General features: G+C 30.4%; 1 protein-coding gene across 2 annotated transcripts in view; it reads right to left on the bottom strand.

Moving 5' to 3' along the window:
- Positions 1–15,489, bottom strand: part of LOC124357005 (endoplasmic reticulum lectin 1) — a 37,600-nt gene that overhangs the window by 6,281 nt on the left and 15,830 nt on the right. The window contains exons 5-8 of one of the 2 annotated variants that reach the window (XM_046808370.1): positions 15,119–15,371; positions 13,798–13,918; positions 11,895–11,951; positions 452–619 (exon numbers count right to left, since the gene is read on the bottom strand). In XM_046808370.1, the coding sequence (XP_046664326.1) occupies positions 452–619; positions 11,895–11,951; positions 13,798–13,918; positions 15,119–15,371 (599 nt within the window). The remainder of the gene's footprint in view (positions 1–451; positions 620–11,894; positions 11,952–13,797; positions 13,919–15,118; positions 15,372–15,489) is intronic. The other variant, XM_046808371.1, reaches the window with a different exon arrangement.

The raw sequence follows: 15,489 nt of genomic DNA, 5'->3' as shown, positions 1-15,489 counted from the left end.
AGTTGTATTATTAAATTATAAATTGTACGGGTTTATTTTGTAGCAATTTTTACATACTCAACACATACATTTTAGCCACACGATGTTATTACTAAACTCATTTTACTTGTACTATTCCACTGCACTTGATGATGTGTCCTGGAGCAAGTAAACTACGACAAATTTTATGCTTGTAATACTTCAGATAATATAGATTGCAATAAATAAAGAGAAACCCCTATATTAATTAATTCATGAAAATGGCTTATTTACGATAACTTATTATCTAGCTACAACCAATAGCTACGACCCTGTACCATTACTACTTGAAAAATCTCAGTTAACCTCGCAGCTAGGACAATCAGACTTCTACTGTATACATGTAGCTGCTGTACTTAAAGAAACCACACAATAATTTTTGCCTTTAACATTATTTTTTCATCCACTACCTTCAGTTGACATTTGAACTTACCCCTTGTAGGCAATTATTGCCAGAAAGGAAGCTTTTCACAGGGGAGGTGTCAGTGAGGGGGGTGGTGGTTACCGGGGGAGTGACGGAGAGGGGCGGAGAAGGTGGGGTCTCTCCTTGCTCTACCTCTGGTAGTGCCCTCAGTTCAAGTCTCACTCTGCTTTCTCCATCCTAGAAGGATCAAAACATTCCATCTGTCACCACTCAAAATTTATATCAGTTTTCACATAGTACACCCTTGAATCTTAACAAAATGGGGAGAAAAAACTAAGGACTCCTGAACACTCAGTTAACAATTAATTGTAGAGTTATTTGGAGAAAATGTTTTTGTGTTTGTTCTTAAAAATTCACTGCAATGAGCTTTTTAAATTAAAATAATCTTCGAATTGTAAAGTGGAAATTTATTTTTCCAACTGCAACTTTCATAATTATTTGAAACATCCTCTACTTGTCATGTCTCAAGAATATATATATATATATATATATATATATATATATATATATATATATATATATATATATAAACGGATTGCAACATCATGTTCAGTGAAACAAATACAATAAATCATGTATCAACACCTTTAAAGGTTTTTTGATCTAATTACAATATATCAGGCCCAAAATGGCGGCAGAAAATATGAACTTTTATTCAACAATTATTTTAGAGTGGATATCTGAATGAAAAGTGAATAAAAGTAGTAAGGAAGGACTTTTGAAACCCACCCTTTATAAGCTTAACATAATTTATACTGGTGTAATTATGAAAATCGTATGAGACAGGAAATGTTGCACTTTGTTATACAGTTTAACATAAAAATATTTGGTTGCTTAATTCAGCATTTCCATTTCCACAATGTTATACATTTTTTACCAATTAGATGACTATGTACGTCATAAGATTTATTAACACACAGATTAAATAACAAAAGTGTGGTACAGCAGCACCTTTTATTAGATATTCTAACTGTTCATGATATTTATATAAAAATATTTAATAATAAAAATATTTATATAAAACTGTAGTGTATGTAAAAAAAGTTAGTAATCTAAAATTATTAGGAGATTAACACATTTATAAAAATAGATGCTGAAGCAAACTGGCTTTATATGCTTTTATTTTATTAATTTATTACATATTGCTATTAGAAAAAATATTATTTCAGACCAGTTTTTTCTACAAGGTCAATCAATTTAATTTTGAGGTATCACTGTACATTTTACTTTGATAAAAATAGTCCTTTTATTTCTAGAAGGCTAATGATTCTTATATAAATAAAGAAGAGATGAATTTTAAACAATACAAACAATTTTATTTCTATAGTATATTTTCGGTGTTTCTTCATTGAAAGAAAACCACATTTTTTGAACACCAATGAACTTAATAACCAGACTTTTGAGATATTTTGAACTGAAATAATATTAAAAAGTATTTGGTTTCCTAATTATTCTTTTTTATGCAAAAAAGTAATTTACAATAGTCTGAAACACAGTTACTATTCATAAGAACATTAATTCTAAAACAACTTGTTTAAGAGTTTTGGCACCAATTTATAACAAAACTTAATAACAAAATTTTGTTTGTTTGGTGTTTAGTATTATTATTATTATTTATGTAAAAACTAAGAGACAATTTTACTTTTAAAATTTGTAAATAGTGAAACTTAATTGACAATTCACGGTTTGGTGATTATTTGCTGATATTTTTATAATTTTACAAGAATAAAATAAATAAGGGACTAAACTGAGAATTACCAGTAGTAATAAACAGGTAAATAATATTTATACCTCATTAATAGCTGTGTAGTAAGCCAAATATCAATGAGCGCGACTGGTATTTAGGCTATTTCTTGAGCAACCACAAAACAAATATTCTAGTTTCAAAGATTTATTAAGCAATGAAAGTATGTTCATATGGTTCTGAAAAATCTAGAGGTATCAGCACATGTCAAAGACCAATAATATCTAAATACAATGAAATTGCTTTAAAACAATGGGAATGGTTCTGGCGAGTTATCGGAGCCTGTGGGTCTTTATTATGAACCGCAGGTTATAGAGGATTGAATTGTTGGGAAGCAACATCACGATAGTAATAATTTAAATTTGATTATTTGTTAAGAACCCTCATTCTTTTTAATATGTGTTTATACATAAATTTAAATCTGGCATTATTAACTGATATTTTCAGACATTTGCCGCTGTTTTGTGCTATAGAAAATCAGTAACACTATGTTTTGAGGTCTATAATCTTGTCTCTTCCTCAGGTAGATTACAGGCCAAACACATAACTATAATCTAGGTTAAAATAAACAATCATACCAAAACATTGTGATGTTCCAAATTCAGGAATAACAATAAACATGCTATGTCTCAATTCCATGCTTACTATAAAAAAATCACCATTTTAACCTACATGTTAGGTTATTTATCATCTGAGAAAAAGATCAGATTACAGATCTTGAAACTTAGTGTTACTGAATTATTGTTATCTCAGAATGATGGCAAATGTCCGAAAAAACCTGCTACCTTCACAATCCTTCCATTGTTTAAATTAAACTTTAACCCAAGAACTGGCTAATGACTTGTGATGAGTCTTTTCAAGTTTTCCCTCGTTGGCAAAAGACTCATGGTCAGTCTCCTGAACAAGGTTTTTTAATATTGTATTTATTCACATCCAAATATAGCCTATGATGTATACACTATTACACTCAGAAAGATATGTTGAACATTTTCATAAACAACTTTATGAAAAATTATAAACTTTGACAGAATATCACAATGGGTCACGGCCCAACAATGATGAACATTATATATAGTACGCGATTTTCAGGCTTTATTATAGTAGTTGGTTTTTCTGAAGTTTAATATTGGTATCACTGTATTCTACGTCTCTCCGGTAATAATTTAGTCATATGTTTTATGCTGCTGCTGCTTTGTCTTTCAAAATAAGTGTTTTATTATACAACAGTTTTGTGAGTTTTTAATTTGGCAATAGACTTGTGTACAAGTCATTTACTTTATCACTGTTCATATGAAACTTATAACATTTTCTGTTCAAGTTATTGTGTTATGTAAAACTAGAATAAATTATACATTAGACAATGTTATAATCTCACAATTAAAGTTTTTAATTGTTACGTAATGCAAGTTGTATAATTTGTAATTTTATAAGTTGAGAGCAAATACTACAACAAAACTATGTAAATGTATATCTTCCCTAATCCCAATAAACTTGGCTAACTTTTTATTATATGTACAATAAATTTGGGAATTTGGTAGAAATTTATACTGTTTTTATTGCAATTTCTTTCTTAAAAACATTCAAAGTACTGATTCAGCAGTGAAAACAATATAAAAATACGAATGTATTCAGTGAAACAATCATGATACCTGTGGACAAACCCATTTTCTTCACATTTAAAAATATAAATAATAGTTAATATAGATAATAATGAATGTTAATGTTACAAGAATATTAACACTTTTTGATAATTTAGTAGACTTTTACTAATTTTGATATTTCACTTTTATAAGATAAAACTACTACATTATATTTGTGATTCTTATAAATATAAATGTTTGCTACCTTTTGAATAAAATAAATTAGAAACAAATAAAAAAAAATTTCAAAGAGCTAAACTTGAAATAGTGTCTAAAATGTTACAATACACTTTGATAATTATGAAATAATATGAAAGAGCAGACCGCTTTCTTGTAAGTAAAACATTATGCATCGTCATGAGGTAAGGACGAAAACTATATTTTTTATAAATTCTTGAAATATACCTTGCAAATATGCCAAAATCACCTTGCCAGAAAGATATTATTAAATAATGGGATGGCCGTGACTATAGAGGGATCAGCTGATGCAAGTGCACGTGTATGTACTTTCAGTAATACCACTCAGTATGATGAATTTGTGTAATATTAACTGTGATAACACATAACTAAATTATTCATAAACTAAAATTTATATAAATAGTAATTATCACTTTATTTTGTCTTCTCTATACATCATTCGACGTCAGCTCCTACATCATAATTTGTGGGTCGATATCACATTAACTCCATATAAGCCCTGATGCACATATGTGACCGATTTCTAACTAGATACAATTCCATGGATGTACTGAAAACAAATCTATGTTCTTCAATAGTATGTTTTTAAGTACAAGTTATTTGTGATTTTGTTTCCTTTATTAATATACCTCACTACTTGTAGGATTAGCACACATTAGTTTTACTACTATAAGTACTAAATGCAGTCATCTTACAAAATCAAGTTACAAAAGTCTCAAGTGTGATGGAAATGACATTAATCTACTCTATATTGTTGCTAAGAAATATAACAAAATATAATCTTTACTAATGTGGTATAAAAGTGGATTACAGTTATGAATGACTAAAAAACTACATTGTTTGTGACAAGCACATTTTGTTAGTAAGTACAATTCTAAAAACATGAAACACTACTGCAAAACAAACAGTACATGTTTTTAGTAATATTTTTTAATATACGTAATACAGGTATAGCAAAAAGGTGGCCTAAGAAATTCCTTATACTCATTATTCAAAATGTTGGTTCTAAGGCACTGGGAGTAATAAAAATTCAAAAATCCTAATATACAATTGTGTATAATTTGTGAGTAACCAAGAACAGAATGAAAAGGCTACATTTAACGAAATTATTCATGCAGTTCTAATATTTTAACTTTTTATACGAGGGTCGTCCACAAAGTAACCTCCGTTTTGAAATAAAAAATAAACCAGTTGAGATACAAAAAGTTTATTATATAAATGTTAAAACTACAGCTTTTCTCTACTTTTTTACATATTCACCATACAAATTCAAGCACTTATCATATCTTTTAACAGTTTTTGAAATTCCGTCTTTAAAAAAATCTGCCGCCTGAGAACGTAGCCAACCTGTCACAGCTTTTTGAAGCTCTTCATCACTCGCAAACCTCTGAGATGCAAGCCACCGCTTTATGTACGGGAAAAGATAGAAATCACTGGGAGCCAGGTCTGGGCTGTAGGGGGGGTGGGTCAAAAACGTCCCATTTGAACTTTTCCAAAAGTTTTGTTGTTCTTTGAGCTGTATGAAGACAGGGGGTTGTCATGGACAAACACAACACCAGATGTCAGAAGACCATGACGCTTGTTTTGAATCGCTCGTCGTAGCCATTTTAAGGTTTCACAGTAAAAGGTTTCAGGAAAATGATCCGAAAGTTCCGAGATTGTGAAGCGACGGTTCTTGCGAATTTTCTCATCCATTTTGTTCACCAAGTCATCACTGACGAGAGATGGCCTACCACTCTGGTCTTCATTGTGAACGTTCGTTCTTCCATTTTTTTAAAAACGAACCCATTGACGGACTCATAGTGTTTGGGCCATACACCGCACTCAATTCACGATGAATTTTAGCTGCTGTGTAACTTTTCGATCACAGAAATCTTATTACACCACGAACTTCACACTTGGCGGGATTTTCTATCACGGCGCTCATGTTTTTGCGTTGTAACAAAAGAACGCGCGATCGCACGATGCTCTCCCTTGCACAGCTAGAAGCATACTGAACGGCTGCGCACACCGATGTGAGAATAGCGGCGCTACCCCCACTACTTATTGCGCCACGCCCAAACGGCGGTTACTTTATGGACGACCCTCGTAATATATATGTAGAATACAATGTAGAAAACGGTACTGTCAATTTTGATTAATATTTTATTTAACTTCACGAAATCATTGTCTAATTCTATCTAGGGGCTGGAAAGGAAGCTGGTAAATTGTGTCTACAGAGAAGCCAGTGTAGTCCCAACGTTACTGAAATATTGTGAATAAAGCAATTGATAAAAAAAGCTGAAATATCCATCCTTAGATGGTTACATACTAAAAAAAATAAGATTATTTAAATAAAAATGGCCAGAATTGTTCAATAAATATATTATGATAATGCAAAGGAAAATTAAAAATTTGTCTTAGTTAATCATTTGTTGCCAGAAGTTGTGAGAATTGAGTATACAGCTAGCCAAGCATTAGACATTGTGTCACATAGTCACCAAATTTTTAATATATTTAATCATTATTTTTGTTTAATTCAAAAGTGCTTGAATGATAAAACAGTTTTAAACTTTTATGGTATAAAATGATACAATTAGTTTTGTGTAAATATGAACAGTAAAACCAACAGTAAAAAAAATGTATGCGTAAATAGATCTGTCCTAATATTTTCAACATATAACTTTGATATCGAAAACTAAACTTGATATTATAAGATATTTTAAGCAATAACAAGTCCATTTTTATTTTTCATAAGTAATGATAATAAGAACTCTGGGAAACAAAAATATGTTTATCAACTCATTTTAAAACAACCTTAAAATAAAGAATTATAAAAAAAATATAATAAAGTAAAAATAAAAATTGAAATGGCATAAAATGAATAGATACTTATCATTATAAATTTTAGATCAAGCAAAAAATCACATGTTATTATTAGCTAAATAGTAAACTGAACAGTAACAAAAAGGTAAAACATTATAATCAGATGGATGCAATACCATGACAGGAGATCAGACAAGAACTGGATCAAACGTTGGTCAACATTTAAGATAATATCTATAAAGACCGATTTAGGAATGCAAAACAATAGTAATAGGAAGGATATCAAGTTCCAACTACAGTAGTGGCAGCTTGTAATGGGAAACATAATAGCTTGATGTGACACTCAATTAAAGAGTTGCAACATTTTTATTATTTAGTGGTACAACTTGATCATGATCAAACTTTTGTAATTTAATTTTACTAATTATGATTGTAATAATGCATACAAGGTGAGTGAAATCTCAGTATGATATATCATAAAATCTCCTGCTTCAATAATTAATTAGTATCGGCACTTTCTTTAGAAACAAATACTACAGAAAATCTTCATTGACAAATGAGGATCGATATATGCCAACTCTTATAACTGTTATAATAAAAGTGTCCTTGTATATACTAAATAATATTTAGATGTAAGGATAAAATAAAATATTTTCAGTGTTGAATACAAACAAATGTTATAAACAAATATAATTAATAGATTCCACACTACAAAAATATTAACAGTAAATAAACAAAACATGCTTCTACAGTGGAAACATCAAGTGAAAAAACTGAAATAACTAGAATATAACAATGCAATAGAACAACAAAAGTAATAGAATTTAAATTATTAATTTTTTCGTGTTTTCATTAAAACCTATTATACAGAAAAAAACAGAAAATGAAGCAACAGGTGTACAAGGAAATTACTTTAATGACAGTTAATTTTGTTGAAGTAATACAAACATGAATAGTATGTCCAAAAGACCAGGAAAAATTCAATATATTTAAAATCGTTAAACATGGAGGTACAAAAAACATTGCAAATCACACCTGGACTTACAAAATTATTTCAATGTGTACAGTATTAAGTGTTCTGTTATCATTCCAGGGAAACAGCCTATTAGGAGTCAAAAAGAAATCTTATATGAAACATAGTTGGGTTTTGATATCAAATTAAAGGTGTTTTGAATACAATGCTGAAAATCTGACATCATCAGTTTGTGTTCCTCAATATCAATAATGTAACTTAATTGACATTACCTTTTTTCTCTTAGAACAAGAAGTTAAGAAATTGTACTTAGTCGTCCATAAAGAAGCCATTGCTTCAGGAGTGACAGGATATTCTCGATAGGCAAGGTGGAGGTAGGGGCCTCTTTTTTATGAATCTAAGCTACGTCTACACTTCAAAGAAACTACACTGCAGTTTTATGTCTGACAGTCAAAATTGCTAGTCTAAATGGCACAAGAGTTCTCGCGAGTGATGTGACCAGTTTCAAACAGCTGTTCGTGACAACTGGAGAGCAATGTTGGACATTAAAACTGTCAAGTCTAAACACATCTATTTGCTAGGGACCAGTATTGGACAATTGTTTGCCAAGATTGGAAAGCAATATCAAACATTCAAATTTTAATCCCAAACATTGCTAAGATATCATTGTCGTGTGTGAACGGATTTTGCATTAATTTCAGCAATAATTTGCGATGCAGCTGTCAAAAGTAATTGTGACAATCTAGCGACAGTTCTTGCACTTATCTTTGTTCATATTATGTGACAGAAGTTATACACATTCTCTTGCAACTTTACTCACCAGTGTAAACGTAGTTTTTTAAATAATAAGGAGAGGACAATTCAAAAGTTGTTTAGTCTGAAAACCTACATTTTTTTTACAAAACTGTTGGTTTTTTATCTTTGAATCATCAATTCACATTATTAGATTATTCTATCAAAGATGACCATACTACTTTATAAACTAACTACACTATATATGGTTGCATTTATTTCTATTTAATATATGAGATGTATTACATTTTTATGATGAAAAGATTTATCATCCAGCTGCTGAGAAACTTTCTTACTGGAAATATCCAATAACAGTCTGTTAGAAAATATTAGAGAAATTTATCTTAACATGTAGCAGATTTTGGCCTGCCTGATGAATGTGTTCTTGATAATTCCAGTTACTTTATAACCAGTACCAGTTTGCCACTGTACATTTTGAAATAAAAGGGCAATTGTTATTTTCTATGATAAAAGACCGCAAATTCTTCATAAAACCTCGCCAGATTACAGAAACCTTTCATCAAGATTTAGTCAGTGACACTATGACTGATCAAATCAAATACACTGATAAACATAATCAATTAGTAAAGCCTAATTAATTCAATCAGGGGTTTAGCTACACCAGATAATAGAACATTACAGACTGTCAAAATTTTACTAAATACTTGGTTTAAACAAAGACAAAATTTGAAACAATATTTTGTTTGAAAACACATACTGAGAATTGTTTAGTACTGTATCAAAGTGAGAATAACATAGAACTTAAAACCATAATAAAATTACATACAAATATTCTTTACTTTCAAATACATCAATTATTGAAACGGCGTCAGATAAGACATACAAGTAAATTAAAAATATCTGTTTGTCAAGTTGTAAGTCTTCTTTCAATGAACTTGTTGAGTGTGTAAAAAGGATTGATGACCAGCCAAACATTAAGAGCAGTCTTCAATCTTCTCTTGGTGAACAGTAAAAACAGTACTGGTTCCAATACAGACTTCTGGGGCACGCCTCTATTTATAGGAAGAGGATTTGATCTTACTATTTCTGTAACTAAAATTTTTTCTTGCCTTATTTCTACTATTTGTTTCCAGTCTTCAAAATAGCTTTTAAACCACATATTGGCTATTTTTTTAATGCCTATATTTGTCTAACTTAAAGAGGACAACATAGAAGGCCTTTTAGACCTACATGGTTGACCGGTGTCGTAACTAACATCTAAGGTTTCCAGTTCACACTATGGCGAAACATTGCTTACACAATTCAATTCTTGAAATATCTTGGTCTCGTTGTGGGAAGCCATCTTCAGTTAACCGATTAACAACCTATTACAATTTGAATATTTTACCCTAATTACCGAATTAATATTTAATGGAAATCGTTGTATGGGTGCTTAGGGTGAATATCATATATATTAACCCTTTGAGTGCCAATGTCCGAGTAACCGGACGTTTAAAAAACATGCATAAATTTCCAATATATTAAAAACATAATACATTATATTTTTAAACATATTTTATATTAATTCGCATTAAAAATAAACATACTTTCTGTTAAGTATGTGATATAGTACACAAACACAATTGATCAATCAGTAACAATGACGAAAGTTTACAATCAAGTTGGCCGACTGTCAATTACGCTGTTTTGGTGAGTGCTCTGATAGAATGTTGTGATTATGTTCACGTTTGTTTATAATTATAATACAACCAAATCATGTGTGTAATTTATGCGTGTAGTGAATTATTATGAATCATTCAAGGTCCCTCTACTGAGTGAAAATACTCTTAGAAGAGTGTTGAGGAAGAGTAACTATATGATAACTTTGTACTGGATATTTATTTTACTGTGTAAATATTTGTAAATAGCCTAAATCATGTTAGGCCTATTCTTTTGTGTTCCATAATACAGTGTTATATAGTTATTATTATAGCTATCCCTCATAAGAAAAGTAGTAAAGGTCATGGACATTTGTTAATCAAGATATGCATTTTAGTTTCTCCTAAAAAAAGAGTGGTGTGAAAAATTCTATAATATTTTTAATTTGGGTGATTATTTGATAAAAATTAGTGGCATGTTTAAAATAAAAGTGTTTTTTTTTTAGTGCGCTAGACGTTATTGAGAGTGAGAATTTTTTGGGTACATATTTGAGTGTTAAAGCTGTAAATTAAAAAAAGAAAATTAATGTTCTCCACAAAGTTACCAAAACTCAGAAAATAATGTGGTCTTGCTGTGACACCATTTCAGATGGCAACTAAACAAAACAAACAGATGAAATGGTAAACAACAATTGATTTCGAGAGAGTTGACTAGTTTCAAAATCAAACATGTTATATTTTGACAGACCATCGATATAATAGTATAGACAAATAATGCCAAATAAATTGATATCAGGAATATTTTTCGAATCCAAAATTTTGAATTTAGCATGATGGGCAACGCCCGTCATCAGTAATCACAACAATGCTAACTGGCAATATACATCATTGTATATAGAGGTGAGATGAAAGGGGCAGAGCTTTATCGTGATTGGCTGAAACTTAATCCACTTATGACCAACAGTGATTAATATGGCTTCTTCAGCACAGGCTACCAGCTTTTCAACAATTTGACATTATCATTTTTGTTGAATTTATTTTTATTTCAAGGTTTCTTATATCTGTATCATTAAATTTTATTGCATGTTTGTTTTTTAAACTGCGTTCACTCACATGTAGGGTAATAATATAAGGTTAATAATGTGTTTAGTAAATGCAAGGAACACTAATAATTGTTGATGTTAGATTTGCAGCATTTTCTTCAACTAAAAATGACCTTTAATTTGATGTACAGCTTGACCTTGCTATCCTTGTAACTCTTTCTGGGCTGTTCCCAATTTTCTATAAAGAGATTTCTACACACTTTACTTTTATTCCTCAATAGTAATTGAGTAAGTTGAGAATGTCCGCTATATTTTTCTTGCATGCAAAGATTTAAATGCTCAATCATACGGAAATAAACTTTCATGCATGGGTTCTGAACAAAAAATGTGTGTCACTAAAGAGTCAGACAAATCTTTGGTATTTTATACTACCAGGATGTGATACGGTAACAAAAACATTAAAAAGTGGTAAACATGTTGATTTACTTACTACTACACAAGAAAGCAAAATTTATGAATCCAAAGAGGTTTTTTATTATAAACTGACTTTATTATAATTCCTGTATTTTGCCACAATACTTTAGTCTGGGAATTTGTATTGCTTATTCTTGCTTATACATTATATTTTCTTATACACTTATTAACTAACTTAAACAAACCTTTTCGATTTTATCAATGCTGAAAACGGCAAACACCTTCTTCAACGCTTCGTGTTCCTATGAATAAAGAAAACTGAATTTTTATTTTATTATAATAATGAAACGGCACCACTTTGAAATCTCTGCTGTAACCGACAGTTTTGAACAAACTCTAATAAAATTTCCAATGCTAGGAATTCAGTTAATAATGATTATTCATGTGTTTTGTCAAAGATTTACTAACAATGACATGAACAAAAACTAAGGCAATGCAAAAACAAAGCCACATGCATAAGCCAAATTCTAAATAAATGAAAACAAGAAAATCATTACATGAATATCTAAACAAAACAATTAAGTATACACTGAACAAAACTATAAGGTACAGCAATTAATAAGTAAATCATTACATTTTACTATTAGCTTACTTAAAAACACTTCTAAATGCAAGTTATAATTTTCTAGAAAGCTATTTAGAATAATATTTATTGAACCTCTCCAAAATTAATACTGCACTGAGTGTTAATTTGTGTAGGTAATAAGCTCTACACATTAAAGAACTTTAGATTGAACAAGTGTTAATATATAAATTATTTACACTTATAGACACGAATTCTTATGGAAATCTAAATATATTAAAAGTGGAGGTTCAGTATAAATTCAAAATGTTATGTGTTTATGCAGTACTCATGTTCTTGATAAATTTCAGCCTTTAACACTTAGAGTGCTAATCCCGTAATTTTACGGAACGGCGAAACCTCTGAAGAATGCTAATCCCGTAGTTTTACGTGGTTGTCATTTCAATTGGTATTATATTACATTGTCCGTATTTAAACGGGTTTTGCCTACTCTACAATGTTATTTGGGTTTTTAGTAACACAATTCACCGCTAGAAAGCGTCAGATGTATTGTATGAGCTTAATGACAAAGCAACTTCGCTCGCGTTGTTTACGTGCCGCTGACGTGACGTTCGTTGCAGCCGGCAGTCGATGTCGCAATCATGGATTCTCGCAGCTTGAACGACGTTGCGATCAGTGATGTATTAGATAAAGATAATTTTATTGGAGTAAATAGTATTTTTGACGATTCTGACATTGATCCTGATTTAATGGAAGAAGATTAGACACATACTTCAGGTAAGAATAAGTAAGTCTATTTATCATATAAACATCAGTCTAAAAGTTTGGTTATGTTATTGTTTTCGTGAATCAAACTATAATTTGTATTATAATAAATTAACTTTATACAACTAATATTTTATTCTTATGAATAAAATAAAAATATATTCATATTTTACATAGTATATTATTATGTTACAGATGCTGAAAACAGTGCTGACAGCGAAAGTGATGCCGACGCATCAATATGACGGCATAGTTTTTTGTCAAAAAACTACAAAACATAAAAACATGATTTGTATTGTAACAAGATATTGTATATTTTGTATTATTTGTAAATGGGTCATTGTAAATAATTGTATGTATGCTTAGTTTAGTAAGTTAGATAAAAAAACTGTCTCAAAAAATAATTTTTCTTCCAAAAATATACGTTTTTAAAAAACATTTTTTATGTGTAGGTTTTAAAAAAACCACAAAAAATCTCACGTTAAAAGAAAGACGAAAGTAAGCTGAATTAAGGTATGTAAGTATTTTTCTCATACCTTAAATACTTTTTTTTAAATAAATTTTTGAAAACCACCAAAAACGCCCAGCATTCTACAGAGTTACATGTCATTTAGGGCCAGCACTCAAAGTGTTAAATGAGAATGGTATATTCAAATGTTAAAATTTACTGTATATCCATAGTTATAGTTTTATATTATAAAAAGAACACACCTGAATAAACCCTAACACGTTCAAACTAGAAAGTACAGTAATACAGAAACATGCCAATGTGTGTTTTATAGCTTAATAAACCATGTTACCAAAAGTCCTTGATGTCGAAGTTGGAGACTCTCAGCCTCAATCTTCCTCAGACTCTTTGGTTTCTTAGGAGCCCCTTCTAGAGGTAAGCAGCTTATTGGGTGTTCCCCAGTGTCCTGTGGCCTAGAAAAGATACTTAATCAAAACAGACAATTTGAGGCCAAAGGAACTGATATTGGAATTATAGATGGTTTTGGTATGCCTTTTTATAAACCAACGGGGTTCAAGTGCGAATGGTGCTCAAAAATAAGAGTATAAATGTTAGTATTTCTTCCTTAAATTGTGCTGGAGAAAAGAAGAAAAAAAGAATGTCATTCTGAAAGCAGTAAAAAGATCCTTTTAGGACTAGGTGCAATTTCTAAGGTTCTTGTTATATGAGGGAAAAAATGGGTCACGATAATTTTTTCTTTATGTTTTTTCATAGTAAAAGTGCAACAGAACATTTTTATTTGTACAGGATCAATTGCAAGTTTGAGTATATAACACTGAATTTTGGTCATTAAATCATATATATATATATATATATATATATATATATATATATATATATATATTTCACCTTTGGAACTCTTGGTATCATAAATAATTCCAAACATCCAACCTTTACCTCCTTCATATGAATCAACTTGCTTGTTACAAATTATTAAATCAATGTCAACACTGTGAACAGTGAGCTCAAATTTATGTGGTTTGTTGCAATTTTCTAAAGAGGATTAAAATTTTTGATATCTTTTTATATATTCAGTATATTTTATAATTCCGTGTTCAAAGAAAATTTGATAAATATTGAGAATGAGAATAATAAATTATCAACATGGACTGGTGCATTGCATGAAAATGATGCTTGATTAAAAATTTTAATCATTTTAAAGTTGCTATGTGGTGTTACACATACATAATGCTGGAACTTACACTGTTTCAACATTCCCACAGTGTTGCCATCAATAGGGCCACCAGTGTTATCACAGTAAATTATTCAACCACGGCAAAATCTTGTACATCATCTAAAAAGCTTTAGACCTTAACAATTCCCTCAATCTTGGGCTAATTTTTATTCTAACTCAGTTCCATCCCAAATATTGATATTGTTATAGAAAAATATTCAATTGGAGAATCTCTTTATCAATAACTAATAAAAATTAAGACAATCTTTTCAAAGACTAATTTTTTTCTCTTTTTGAAGGAAATTTACCTTTTCTGCATAATCAGCTATCTTTATGGATTAGAGCGTATTCTGTTTTATATATATATATGTATATATAAAATAAGCAGTAAAATGAAACATTAATTACTGAGCTATAGATGTAACAACGTTCAACTCACTTGTACTTGGGGTGTTGACACAACAAGGAGGACAAGACGACGAGCTCGTACTCACACGTCGAGGTCTCTTTAAAGGAGTAGATCTCATGCTTGCCCATGGCATAGCACACGTAGAGCACGTTGGTACGGCGAGGCTTACCGTTAAGGTCACACATCGTACCATCAGTGAGGTTTAACTGCAAGTACGGTAGACTGAGACCCTCCAGCTTTTTCACTGGTGGAGGGTAGTGTAGGCCGCTGTCAAGCTCCTTGCCTGTCACCACACCACAGCATTAATCGCATGCAAAATTATATCAAAGCTACAAAAATTAGCTCTTACTTAACACATTGAAATACATCTGCACAAAGGAATTTGTAGGTCTTCATTTGTT

The sequence above is a fragment of the Homalodisca vitripennis genome, chromosome 3 (genome assembly GCF_021130785.1).
Source record: "Homalodisca vitripennis isolate AUS2020 chromosome 3, UT_GWSS_2.1, whole genome shotgun sequence".
Taxonomy (NCBI): domain Eukaryota; kingdom Metazoa; phylum Arthropoda; class Insecta; order Hemiptera; family Cicadellidae; genus Homalodisca; species Homalodisca vitripennis.
The sequence above is the reverse complement of the archived record's forward strand: the minus strand, read 5'-3'. Positions and strand labels throughout refer to the sequence as shown.